The sequence below is a fragment of the Sphaerodactylus townsendi genome, linkage group LG04 (genome assembly GCF_021028975.2).
Source record: "Sphaerodactylus townsendi isolate TG3544 linkage group LG04, MPM_Stown_v2.3, whole genome shotgun sequence".
Classification (NCBI taxonomy): domain Eukaryota; kingdom Metazoa; phylum Chordata; class Lepidosauria; order Squamata; family Sphaerodactylidae; genus Sphaerodactylus; species Sphaerodactylus townsendi.
This window is the reverse complement of record NC_059428.1, coordinates 1,173,059-1,186,955: the sequence shown is the minus strand read 5'-3', so window position 1 is coordinate 1,186,955 and position 13,897 is coordinate 1,173,059. Positions and strand designations below refer to the sequence as shown.

At 47.8% G+C, this 13,897-nt stretch overlaps 1 protein-coding gene across 7 annotated transcripts in view; it reads right to left on the bottom strand.

Moving 5' to 3' along the window:
- Positions 1-675: 675 nt before the first annotated feature.
- The window catches only part of SPTBN4 (spectrin beta, non-erythrocytic 4), a 573,187-nt gene continuing 559,965 nt past the window's right edge, over positions 676-13,897 (bottom strand). For 5 of the 7 annotated variants that reach the window (XM_048492854.1, XM_048492855.1, XM_048492857.1 and 2 more), the window contains 4 exons: positions 12,283-12,527; positions 11,486-11,624; positions 10,952-11,036; positions 676-752 (listed from right to left, as the gene is read on the bottom strand). In XM_048492854.1, coding sequence (XP_048348811.1) covers positions 703-752; positions 10,952-11,036; positions 11,486-11,624; positions 12,283-12,527 — 519 coding nt within the window. In that variant the 3' untranslated portion in view covers positions 676-702. Of the gene's footprint in view, positions 753-8,573; positions 8,715-10,951; positions 11,037-11,485; positions 11,625-12,282; positions 12,528-13,897 lie in introns of those variants that run through there. The other 2 variants (XM_048492858.1, XR_007244211.1) reach the window with 2 other exon arrangements.

Genomic DNA, 13,897 nt, shown 5'->3' with positions numbered 1-13,897 from the left:
CTCCTTGCATTACAGGGCTCCCATGATGTAAAAATGGCAGATCACTTTGGGTTTGTGAAAACGTTGCATTTGGTCCGTAGACAATTTTGGTGGAAAACTTTGAGGGGGGATGTGGAGGCCTATGTGAAAAGGTTGCCCCACGTGGATGCGACGGCCAAAAAGGGCGCTATGGAAGGTGTCCGGTCTCCTCCAGCCCTGGATTACATGGATTTCATTACCCATCTCCCCGTCCAGCAGAGGGAAGTCGGTGATCTGGATAGTTGTGGACTTGTTTTCAAAGCAGGCACATTTTGTTTCTTGCACCTCGCTGCCAACGGCGAGCAAGTTGGCCCACTTGTTTGTAACTCACATCTACCGGCTCAACACTGCTCCTAATAAGATAGTATCAGACCGTGGTGGGCAGTTCATTTAGCAGTTCTGGAGGCACTTTCTGAAGCTGCTGGCCACAGATCTTGCTCTTTCCTCGGCGTTTCATGCTGCTACAGATGGTCAGAGTGAATGAACGAACGCGACTCTTGAGCAGTATCTGCGATGTTACACTAATTTCCAGCAAGACAATTGAGTTGACCAGCTGCCTTTTCGCGGAGCCAAGCCTATAATAGCAGCCGATTGCATAATGGCAACGCGGGGAAAAACGAAGGTGGATCTCGAGGGTCAATCGACAAAAGCGTTTCAGGAGGTTCAGCAGGGGCCATTAGAGCTTCAGGAATGGGTGCAGTCCATCCAGCAACATGGGGACGATGCAGCAGGCCCTGCAGAAGCGGGGTATAGCGACGAACCGACAAAATGGCAACCCGGTGACTCTTCACGATTGAGGGGATTGGATGTGCTTATCTACCACCAGAACTGGGGGGTTACAGGGGTGTAGGAAACTGGGAAGTACCTAGAGCCCTTCAGGTACTCAAGTGATAAATGATGTGACAACCCGAATTACAGTTGCCAAAACTTGAAGTCTGTGCATCTGTTTTTTATTGCAGCCTCACTCAAGCCCCTCTGAATGACTGGCACCCTCAGCCGACGCACCAGCGATAACAGATGGGGAGCCGCTGCGGTGGTTTTGAGCTCTTGGGGGCACCATGGCGGCTACGGTAATAATGATCGCATGGACTCATTTCGGTTGGGGACAACGAGTGAAGATTGGAGCTCAAACATGTGCAGGCCTGCTTGGTGAAAACATTTCACCGGGCCTACCCGATAAGGTCAGAAGTCTTAAGAGGGGCAAGAATGTCAGGCCCAGAGCCTGTCAGTGCTGGAATGTCTTGCTGTTAGAATTGCAAATGTAGATGTTTTCCTGTAACTGCACCTGTTCCTCCTCCCTTCCTGGCAATTCCCTGGTGCCAACTCCCCTACAAAGGTGCAAACCAGGTTCTTTGACTCTGTAGTGCAAATATTGATGGAATTTGTAAGAGAGCATTTGATTATTGGAAATGGTGGGGTTTGAAGGATATAATCTCTGGAGATAAGCTGGAGAGCTTAGATTCAGCTTTCTCTGTTACTCTACGCCCGTGGTGGCGAACCTTTGGCACTCAGATATTCGCGGTTCTGTTCCGTCGCCCTACCATATTCGCTAAAATAAGCTGCTTTAGACGTTCCTACGGTCTCTATTTCCGCGTTGAAACCTGACGGTGTGAAGAAGTGTTTCCTTCTTTATTAGTCTAATTCTTCCCCAGCATTTTCAATGAAGATGCCCCTGGTTCTAGTATTGTGAGAAGAAAAGTTCTCTCTACGTAAACATTTTCTACCCCATGCATAATTTTATAGCCTTCAATCATATCCCCTCAGGCGTCTCCCTTCAAACTAAAGAGTCCCAAGCGGCTGCAGCCTCTCATAAGGAAGGTTAACCGATTTCAATCATCCTCGTTGCCCTTCTGTACTTTCTGTCTCTTCAATATCCTTTTTTTTGAGATGTGGCAACCAAGAACTGAACACCTGAAGGTACTCAGAATCGCGATTAAGCACCACTGCTTTATATAAGGGCATGATGACAATCCTTGCAGTTTTATTATCAACTCACTTTCCTATTATTATCCCCAGCATAGAGGTTTGCTTTCACAGCTGCCATGCATTGAGTTGACATTCCCATGGAACTATCAACTAACATGCCCAAATCCCTTTCTTAGTTCGTGACTGATAGCACTGACCCCTGGCAGCATGTATGTGAAGTTTGGATTTTTTTGCCCCTATGTGCATCGCATTTGCTGCATTTGCCATTTCTTAGCCCACTCACCCTGGTCAGGTCTGCTTGGCTCGCCGCTAATCCTTTGTTGGTTCTCACCACCCATAATTTGGTATCATCTGCCAAACTTGGCCGCAACCCACCCTACTTCCGGGTCATTTATGAGATAGGTTAAAGAGCACTGGTCCCAAAGCGGATCGCGGGGGGACACCACTCCCTACATCTCTCCATTGTGAGAACTTCCCATTTATATACTTACCCTTTGTTTCCTGTTCCTCAACCAGTTTTTATTTAATCCATGGGAGGACTTCCCCTCTTATTTATTCCTTTCATTGCTGAGGTTTTCTCAACGGTCTCGAGGAACTTAGACCTTAAGCCCGATACTCTCCTCAAGTAGCGCCAGGGTCCCCGCCTCCACTACAGGCGGCGACAACGCAGCAGCCAGGCGGCTGTGCCCCTCAGCGCCAGTATCCCTGTCACTCCCTCGAAAATGGCTCGCTTTTGATGAACCGGTATGCGCCAGGGAGTATAGCAGCTGAAGTGGCGGCGCGGCAAAGGCAGCAAAGTAGAAGATGGGGGAAACGCGGCTTTGTCAAAGTAGCATCAAGTAGACAATGTCAATGTCCCCTTATCCGCCAGGTTCGTTTACACCCTCAAAGAACTCTGTAGTAAGTTTGTAGGACAGGATTTTGCCTCTGCAAAAGCCATGTTGACTCTTCCTCAGCAGGTCTTGCTTTTCTACATGTTTACAATGTTTATCTTTAATGATAAATTCTACTAATATACCAGGAACAGATGTCAAACTTGACTGGCCTGTAATTTCCTGGTCCCCCCTAGACCCTTTCTTAAAGATTGGTTGTGACATTGGCCATCTTCCAGTCTTCAGGGATGGAGCCTGATTTCAGGGATAAGTTGCATATTAAAAGTGAAAAAGGTCAGCAATTTCATTAGCTTGAGCTCTTTAAGAACTCTTTGATGAATGCAATCTGGGCCAGGGGGTTTGGTAGCATTTTAGTTTATCAATGGCTGCCAGAACTTCTTTTATATAAGGGCATGACAATCCTTGCAGTTTTATTATCAACTCCTTTCCTAATTATCCCCAGCATAGAGTTTGCCTTTTTCACAGCTGCCGTACATTGAGTTGACATTCCCATGGAATTATCAACTAAGATGCCCAAATCCCTTTCCTGGTCTGTGACAGATAGAAGCTGGACCCCTCAGAAGCGTAGGCGCGGCTTGGATTTCGGCCCCTATGTGCATCACTTTACATTTTGCTACATTGAACTGCATTTGCCATTTCTTAGCCCACTCACCCTAATTTCACATAGTCTGCTTAAGCTCTTCGCCAATCCTTTGTGGTTCTCACCATCCTACATAATTTGTTATCATTTGCAAACTTGGCCACCCTGCACGCTACTCCACCCTACTTCCAGGTCATTTATGAATAAGTTAAAGAGCACTGGTCCCAAAACGGATCCTTGGGGGACACCACTCCCTACATCTCTCCATTGTGAGAACTTCCCATTTATACCCACCCTTTGTTTCCTGTTCCTCGTAACCAGTTTTAATCTATAGGAGGACTTCCCCTCTTATTCCTTCATTGCTGAGTTTTCTCAACAGTCTCTGGTGAGGAACTTTGTCAAAAGCCTTTTGGAAATCCAAGTAGACAGTATCCACTGGTTCCCCCTTATCCACATGTCTGTTTATACCCTCAAAGAACTCTAGTAAGTTTGTAAGACAGGACTTGCCTCTGCAAAAGCCATGCTGGCTCTTCCTCAGCAGGTCTTGCTTTTCTACATGTTTTATAATTTTATCTTTAATGATAGATTCTACTAATTTACCAGGAACAGATGTCAAACTGACTGGCCTGTAATTTCCTGGGTCCTCCCCCCCTAGATCCTTTCTTAAAGATTGGTGTGACATTGGCCATCTTCCAGTCTTCAGGGATGGAGGCAGATTTCAGGGAGAAGTTGCATATTAATGTGAGAACATCAGCAATTTCATGCTTGAGCTCTTTAAGAACTCTTGGGTGAATGCAATCTGGGCCAGGGGATTTGGTAACATTTAGTTTATCAATGGCTGCCAGAACTTCTTCCTTGTCTACCACTATCTTTGCTAGTTCCTCGGATTCACCTCCTAAGAAGCTTGGTTCAGGTGCAGGAATTTTCCTCACCTCCTCTTGGGTGAAGACAGATGCAAAGAATTCATTCAGCTTCTCTGCAATCTCCCTGTCATCTTTTAGCACACCTTTTGTTTCTTCGTCATCTAATGGGCCTACCGGGCTTCCTATAGCTGGCTTCCTGCTTTTGATGTACTTGAAGAACTGTTTGTTGCTGGTCTTGATGTTCGCAGCCATGTGTTCCTCATAATCCTTTTTTGCCTCCTTTACAGTTAACTTGCTTCTCTTTTGCCACCATTTGTGTTCCCTCTCATATTCTTCATCAGTCGAGCTAGACTTCCATTTTCTAAAAGTCATCTTCTTTTTTCTGATAATTTCCTCAACCTCTCTTGTTAACCATGGTGGCTTTCTTTTGGACTGGGTGCTGCCTTTCCTAACCTGTGGAAGACATTCCAGCTGAGCTTTTATTACTGTGTTTTTAAATAACCTTCAAGCATCTTGGACAGTTTTGACTCTCTTGATTTTCCCTTTCAGCTTCCTGCGCACTATTCCCCTCATCTTTGAGAAATTTCCCCTTCTGAAAGTGAATGTAACTACATTAATAGTTGTCTCTTCCTTGCACGCAGAGATACTGGATCTGACAGCATTGTGGTCGCTGTTTCCTATCAGCTCAGTAGCACTGACTTCCTGTACCAGGTCCTGGGTCCCACTTAGAATTAGATCTAAGATCACCTCTCCCCTGGTTGGTTCTACAACCCTCTGTTCTAAGCTACAGTCATTTAGCATACCCATGGTCCTTTCCGCATGGGCCATAAACGCCGTCCCTAGGGAGCTGTTTGCACGGAGGGTGCTGCTACATCGCAGCAGTGCCGCCCTTGCTCCCCCCCCCCTGCCAGTGGTGCGAAGACATGGCCCAGGGTCTTTCATCCACTTACCACATCCAATCTGACGGCCAGTCCAAACGCTCCAATCAGACATTGGAACAATATCTAAGGTGTTATAGTAACTACCACCAGGACAATTGGGTGGAGTTTTTACCCTATGCTGAATATGCTTACAATAATGCTATTCACAGTAGTACAGGAAAAACTCCATTCGAAGTAGTTACTGGATGTTCCGCTAAACCCCTCCCCTTTCTTGGCCAGCAAACTGTGGAGCCCCCTGAGTTACAAAACTGAATTCGGCAGATTGTGGATGGATGGGATCCGATTCTGAAAGTCTTGCAGAAGGCTAAAGTCTCCCAGAAGAAACAGGCTGATAAGCATTGCGAACGTTTCACTCTAACTGTGGGGGATGTGGTGTACTTGTCCACCAAAAATCTGAGACACATTCATAAATACACTAAACTTGGTCATAAGTACATTGGCCCATTCAAGGTGGTGCAAGTAATCAATGATGTGACTGTGCAACTTGATCTGCCTAAAACATTGTGTAAAATACATCCTATGTTTCATCGCAGCCTCCTCAAAAAGGCCCCACCTCCAGATGCATGGTGTAACAGATGCATCCACACTGAAGGGCTAGTGTGTGTGAAAGGCCTAATGAAAAGGCCAGTGACAGCCAGAGTTATACAGAAGGCTCCACTATACAAGAGAACCCACTTGATTGGTCGAGCAGAGGCACACTTGCCTATGGCCAGGGTTAGGGGGAGCCAAAGTGCGAGCAGTATAAATAGACAGTGCAGTGCCTGTCAGAGGGGAGTCAAGATTGGGAGAGAGATTCAGGAAGAGCCAGAGAGTGGTCTGTTAGGTCTGAAGCTGAAGGATTCTGTCTTAGCCGAGTTAGCTGACTAAAGTCCAGTCACTCTACAAGCTGCGGAGGCTTGTCAGAGAAAGGAGGCCCTGAGTTTGGTGCAAAGTGACATGCCAGTCAGTGGCTTGACAGTGAAGACTGTCCAGACCTAGAGTCTGCCCTACCCCTGTGTAACACCAGTCTGGGAAAAGCCCGATCCAGAGGCAGTGAAGCCAAATTGGGATTAGTGTGAGAGGGGGAGGCTATGTGTGCCTGAATCTCACTGGGCATAGGCTGTGTGTGTGTGTATTCAGTGGGTTGTAGATCAGAAAGGACTAGTGTCTGTCTGTGAAGAAATTTAATAGATCTAAAGCAAAATCGTTCCTGAAGTGACACCTGCGTGTGTCTCTGTGTGTGTGAAACCTGAGTAATATCTGAAGCTCTGTAATTTTTAAATGAAAAGAACCTCTCTGAAACCATCAAGCGTTAGTACCTCTCTGAGCCAGTTTAAGAAGCCTTTCTTTTGTTTTTTAAAATAAATTTAATTCGTTGTGTTCAAGTTACCCTCGTGCCAGCCTGCGTTTGTGTGTGAGCGGTTGAAGAGTGCCTGTCTGTGAGACTAGAATCCCAGCCAATTTTGAGTTCCCTCCATTTTTGTATATGGGACTCTAAAGGACATTCCCCTCAGACCAAGAGCGAATGTGAGGTGGGATCCTTTATTATGTTTGGCAGCCAACAGCAGTTTTGGGATTCCTAGTTCCTTCTCTTTAATTGTGGCAGCAGAGAAAAAAAGAAGATCCCTGAACGCTAGTCTGGGATATTTTGGGTGGCAAAGGAAACCCCACTGGTCAATTTAGTGGGAAAAAATTTGATTGTAGGCCACACACGTCCCATTACAATTGGTGACTAGCGGTGGGATAATATCTCTCCCTCGACTGGAACATAAGCATCCCGTTACATGTGGTGTCCTACATCTACTCCTCCTCCTCCTCCGATGGTTGATGGCGAGCAGCACTATGAAGTTCAGGAGATTCTGGACGCTCGCTTGCACCGCAAACGTTTGCAGTACCTGATTTCTTGGAAAGGATTTGAACCTGGACATGAGGAGTGGGTGTATGCTGAAAATGTGAAAGCCCCCAAATTGGTGGCATCATTCCACCGATCGTGTCCAAGCAAACCAGGGGAGGGTCTTAAGGGAGGCGAGATGGCAGGATGGCAGCTATGGGGGTTGGGCTGCCTGGGGAACTGTGGCTTTCGGCTATGCTCTGCTTTTGCTACTCTGTCTTTTTCCACAGCTGGCTTATCGAGTAACCTTGAATGTCTGGAGCTGTTGTGGGGAACTGTTCTGCTGAGGGCTTCACATGTGGGGCGGGGGATGAAAAGTACACCCTATAATAGTGCTGGCCTGAGAGCTTGGGCCTCAGAACAGGCTTCTGTTACTTTCCTGTCACTTGCAACAAAGCTTTGAACTTTTCAAGTTTGACTGTTTCATAGCCAATGCAGGGGAGTCCTGACATTAGGCCTACATGCCTCCGCTGAACACGTGCTGCGATGGGGAGGTTGAAACACCGATGAAAAGGTGCGGTTTCTTTACAAACTTGATTTGATCTAGATAGAATTTCCCTGTGGGGAATCGACCAAAGATAACCTGATTTATGTGGTGGAAGTGGCAGGGTCCTTAGGTGGGAGTGACCATGTTCTCCTGGAGTTCGTTATGCAATGGAAAGGGGATGCCAAGTCTAGTCAGACACACATTCTAGACTTTAACAAAGCTGATCTCAGTAAACTTAAACTACCGGGTATGACCCTGTGGTGAAGAATACTAAAAGAGAAGGAAAAATGGGAGGTGTCTAAAGAAACCAGGACAGATGTCTAAAGAACTCTCAAGTGAGCTAAGATATAAAAGGAACCTGTACAAGAAGTGGGAAAATTACTAAAGAGGAATTCAAACAAATAGCCAAGACATGTAGGGAGAAAGTTAGAAAAGTTATGTTAAAAACAATAAAAAGGGATGTCCATAGCAAAAGGAAGAAAAATAATATGATAAGAACATAAGAATGAGCCTGCTGGATCAGACCAGAGTCCATCTAGTCCAGCACTCTGCTACTCGCAGTGGCCCACCAGGTGCCTTTGGGAGCTCACAGGCAGGAGGTGAAAGCAATGGCCTTCTGCTGCTGCTCCTGAGCACCTGGTCTGCTAAGGCATTTGCAACCTCAGATCAAGGAGGATCAAGATTGGTAGCTAGAGATCGACTTCTCCTCCATAAATCTGTCCAAGCCCCTTTTAAAGCTATCCAGGTTAGTGGCCATCACCACCTCCTGTGGCAGCATATTCCAAACACCCATCACATGTTGTGTGAAGAAATGTTTCCTTTTATTAGTCCTAATTCTTCCCCCCAGCATTTTCAATGGATGCCCCCTGGTTTTAGTTTTGTGAGAAAGAGAGAAACATTTCTCTCTGTTAACATTTTCTACCCCATGCATAATTTTATAGACTTCAATCATATCCCCCCTCAGAAAACCAGAGCTCACTCAGCCCTTTCTGTCCCAGTCCTCTTCTCCACTGCTACTTCTCTCTGCTGCTTCCAAAGACCGAGCAACACAGCCAATAGGATGCCCCATCTCTCAGCAGCCCCACCTATCAGCAGCCACACCTATAGGGTCACTGTGCTGAGAAGATGGTGAAATTCTAACAGGGGACAAAGAAAAGGCAGAATTATTCAGCACCCGCTTTGACTTGTTTTTCCCCCAAAAGAAAAGCAGTGCTCAACTGCAGGGGGGTGGGGGGAGATTCGGCACAGATTAAATAAAGAGTTAGTACAGGAGTACCTGAATACTTTAAATGAATTCAGATCTCCAGGGTCTGATGAACTACATCCCAGGATTTTAAAAGAACTGGCAGAAATAATCTCAGAATGGCTTGCTGTAATCTTTGAGAACACCTTGATATTAGTAAGGCCTCTGACAAGATTCCCATGATATTCTTGCAAGCAAGCTAGTAAATTGTGGTCTAGACAATGCTACTGTTAGATGGATTTATAATTGGTTGATTGATCGAACCCAAAGGGTGCTCACCAATCTTTATTCTTAATCTTTATTCTGGACAGAAATGACTAATGGGGTGCCACAGGGTTCTGTCCTGGGCCCAGCGCTATTCAATATTTTTATCAATGACTTCGATGATGGAATAGAAATCATGCTAATCAAATTTGCAGATGACATCAAATTAGGAGGGATAGCTAATACCCAGAGAACAGGATCAGAATTCAATATGACCTTGATAGATTAGAGAGCTTGGCCAAAACTAACCAAGTTAATTTCAGCAGGAATAAATGTAAGATACTGCACTGAGGCAGGAAAAAAATGAAATGAACAGATATAGGATGGGGGACACCTGGCTTGACAACAGTACCAGTGGAAAGGGATCTGGGAGTCTGAGTAGACCACAAACTGAACATGAGTCAGCAGTGTGATATGGCAGCCAGGAAAACCAATGCAATTCTGGGCCACATCAATAGGAATATAGTGTCTAGATCGAGGGATGTAATTGTTTCTGCATTAGTTAGACCTCGCCTGGAATCCCGTGTCCAGTTCTGGGCACCACAATTCAAGAAAGACATTGACAAGCTGGAACAGGTCCAGAGGAAGGCAACCAAAATGGTAAAAGGTCTGGAATCCATGCCCTTAGGGAGGTGGGCACGTTTATTTGGGCGAAGAGAAGGTTAAAGGGGTGACACAATGGCCATGTTTAGATATTAGAAAGGATGTCGTGCTGCGGGGGGTGGGGGGAAGCTTTTTTCTGCTGCTCCAGAGACCAGGACAAGGAGTCCTAGTTAGGAAAAAGCTCAGGAAAAGAGATTCCATCTAAGCTTTAGGAAGAACTTCCTCACAGCAAGGGCTGTTTGACAGTGGGATTCGCTGCCTCAGAGCGTGGTGGAGTCTCCTTGGATATTTTTAAACAGAGGCTGGACAGACATCTGTCAGGAGTGCTTTGATCGCATGGCAGGGGGTTGGACTTGATGGCCCTCGTGGTCTCTTATAGCTCCATTATTCTATGATTCAAGCCAGTATTTTTCTGATATTCTCAGCAGGTGCACATCTGTTTTTGGTGCCTGTATCTTTAAAAAAAAAAACCCCAGAAAGTTTCCCCATAAGGAATTATAAATCTAAAAATAATGAACACCCATCCCCTCCTGCTGAAAATCCCCTCCTTGAATCTGAAGACCACCCCGGCATTGGGTATTCAAGAGCATTAGGAATACCAGAGTTTTTCAGGTCCAAATTCTGCACACTCTCACTGTTGAGTCCTAGTATTGTGGGAGAGGGAGAGAAATCTGTGTCCGCTCTGTCTACCCCATGCACAATTTTATAAACTTCTAACCTGAGTCATCTATTTTCTAAACTGAAAGGCTGGCCTTTCTTCACAGAGAAAGCGCTCCAATCTTTCTTTTTCCAGCTCTACAATTTCTTTTTTGAGATATGGTGACCAGAACGGTGCACTGATCCAAATGAGGCCATCTATACAGGAGCCATTTTATTTTCGGTCCCTTTCCTAATATTCCCCAGCACAGAGTTTGCCTTTCTCATTGCTGCTTCACACTTAATTGACCTTTATCACTGAGCTGTCCACTACAACCCCACTACAATCTCACTCTCGGCCAGTCCAGACACCATCAGACAAGGCTTCCTCTGTTCCAGTGTGCACTGCCAAACACGGATTTGAACTTCATACTGAATGGTGAAAGGAAGGGCATGGTGCTTCCCATGATCTATTCAGGGGTGACTTTTCCCTTCCTGTGACTCTGGGCCCCTAACCAGAGTGACTCCAACCCAAGGAGCACATTGAGACACGGTGTGCACCGAGGAGGGACCTGGAAGCTCAGACGCCGCCCACCCCACTCTCTCCTCCAATCAGAAGCTCCTTACTTTGCTGCAGCCACTCCCAGTGCCGGTCCCACTTGTCAATCATCTCTTTTTTCTTAGTCATCAATTTGTCCAGGTGAGCTTTGATCTGCAACACGCAAGAGGAGATCTGCCTTTCAGAAGGGGGAGGGAGGTTGAGGGCAGCAACCCTGGCTTGGCCCCTCCTTGCTCCTTGCAGCTGTGGGAACCACTCACCCATGATCACAAGAGGGGTGGGATAAGGACCTCTTGGCTTGAACATAGGAAGATGAAAAGCACCAGGTGGAAGCAGAGGCTGGATCAGGAGGGAGTGGACTCGCCACCAGATCAGGCTAGAGACAACCTTACAGGACCCACTCCAGTCGACCCATACAAGGGCTTGAGAATGACAAAGGGCACAGAACGACACCCCCGCTACCCAGCACCATTGACGGGGCAATGGGAGCTGCTTGGATTTCCCACACGGAGGAGGGGGAGCAGGATAGGGCAGGAAGAATCTGGGCCAAAGGGTCCCCCTCCCACAAGCCACAACCCCCTGCCCCGAACCCGGCCATTTACCTCCTCTGCGGCAGGGCTTTTTTTCAGCACCAGAGCCTTGCCTAGCTCAGCACAGGTGGCAACGTTCCTGTCGCGGGTCTCGATCTCACTTTTCAGACCCTGGTGGTAATTCATCAGCACTTCAACCGAGGACACATCCCTGCAGAGAGGGAGTGTCAGGCGGGGGGGGGGGCAGCTGGAGGAAGTGGGGAGAAGCCTGGCAGGAGGAACACCTCCTTCCAGTGGGACTGATGTTGCTCGGGAACCACACCCTGGTGTCAGTAGGGACTGGCCCTGCAGGACGAAGCCTTCACTGTTGGCCACATTGGGCCCCAATTTCTGCCATGCAGCACCTCTCCCCCTCGCTGGGGATTTCTGGAGAACTGGTGCCTTCCAGAGGAACCTGCTGCACTTTCCACCCAGCCTGCCTGATGCTGCTCTGTCCCCGCTCCCTGTTTTGCCTGCAGCCTCTCGGCAGTGGTCTTATCTGTGGGGTGCCCGAGGCAGCTAACTGGGGCTCCAGGTTGGGCAAGAACAGAGAGGGAAGGCAGAAGAGCTGGGGGGGGGGGCACGCCCACTCCTCAACTCTGGGGCCTGGTCAGGGAGGCAGCAGCCTTTCTTGCCGTCTCTCCTCTGGATGGGTCTTCTGCACAAGCGCGGCCTCTCCGAGGCCTCGGGAGTAAGCCCTGCAGCCCCCTTCCCATGGGCAGTGGGGACAGCCCTCTACCCCTGAACTCCAAAGGCTCTCAGCCACAAAGGAGGCAGGGGAGAGAGCCCAGCCCGCCCTATGCGCCATCTCCCCACCCTCTCTGCAGTACCTGGGCTTCTCGCCAGTGCCAATCTGGCAAATGACGGTATCCATCCAAGAGATGAGGTCCCGCACCATGCTGGTGAAGCGGATCTTGTCGGTGGTGGTGGTGACCTGCAGCCGGCAGTCTTCGCACGAGCTCAGCAGCTCTTTCCAGGAGCGAATCATTTCCTGCTCCTTGGTCACAATGGCCTCGGCATTCTCCCCCGCATACACAGTCCGCAGCTGGGCCGCCACTTCTTGCAGCTGCCGCACCTGTGGGGCACCCCAAGGGATGGGATACTGAATGTGGGCAGTTGCCCCATGCGGAGTCCGAGCCGGGGGCTCACAAGAGCTGCCTTGTCTGTTCAGGCAGGAAGGCGGCTTACTTATTTGTTCATCCATTGATCTATTTCGTGCCATTTTAGGGCACTCAGGGAAATGCAGCCTGGTCTGTGCTCCTCCCTTCATGCCCACGGGAGCCCTGAGAGGGGCCAAGGCAGAGAGGGACTGGTGCAGAGTCCCCCAGCAACCTTCATGGTAGAGTAGAGATGCAGACCGGGGTCTCCCAGCGGCCTGTGCTGTCGCTCCGGTCAAGACACCTCTTCCACATCAACTGGGACTCACGTGAGGGCTTCCTGCATGTCAGAACACACGGAGCTCCCTCCTACTGGATCTAGCAAGGCCCTTCTCCTCTATTCTGGCTGGCTCTGGAGATAGGAAGGCCCAGGGGAAGAAACTGTTTTTCCCCAAAGCCTTTTTTAAAAATGGAAAATCTGGAACTTTTGGGGTGTACCAGGGAACCAACTCCTATGAGGTCTTTTGTCTTTTCAAACGAGTGAAGCTGGGCAAGGTGTAGGCAGACACGGCTCTTAGATCTAAGCTGCACTTCTACACATGGGAGGATACCTAACCTTTCTGAGAGGAGCGCACGAGGCTGTCATTGCTTCTCAATGGTTTTCATACCGTATCCTGACCTTCTTGTGGTGGAGCTTTTCACCCTTCCCTTAAATTACGGTGCTACACATTGGGCAAAAAGCCCTATTTTGATGGAGGGGGGAAAGCGCAGGTGGGGCAGAAATCGCACCAACGCCTCACAGTAGAACTCTAGAAGGCCTCTCTTTAATCAGCAGCCAGAATCACTTGTTGTTTTCTCTCAGGTACTGGGTATATTTGCCATTTTGCTTGGACTAACTTTACTACTTTTACTAGTTGCTAACTTTTAAATATCATAAATATATCAAATGCAATTAATAAGCTATAAATAATGCGGTTTATCTTGATAAGCAGTAAACTTACTTTGGATTAGAAAGGACAGGAAGAGCCAGGGTGGTGCAGCAGTTAAAAGTATTAATCAAAGTGCTCTTGGAGACCCGAATTTGAATCCCCACTCCGCCATGGAAGGTTTCTGGGTTACTTTGAGCCAAATATACTTTTTTAACCTAACCTACCTCACAGGGTTGTTGGGTGTATTAAATAGAAGTGAGAAGAAGGGTGGGTCCCCACTGGGGAGAAATGTTGGGTATAAATGAAGTAAATGACTAAGAAACATTATTGCATGTATTACCTTTGGCCTAACCCGGGGGTCTGCAACCTGTGGCTCTCCAGATGTTCATGGACTACAATTCCCATCAGCCCCTGCCAGA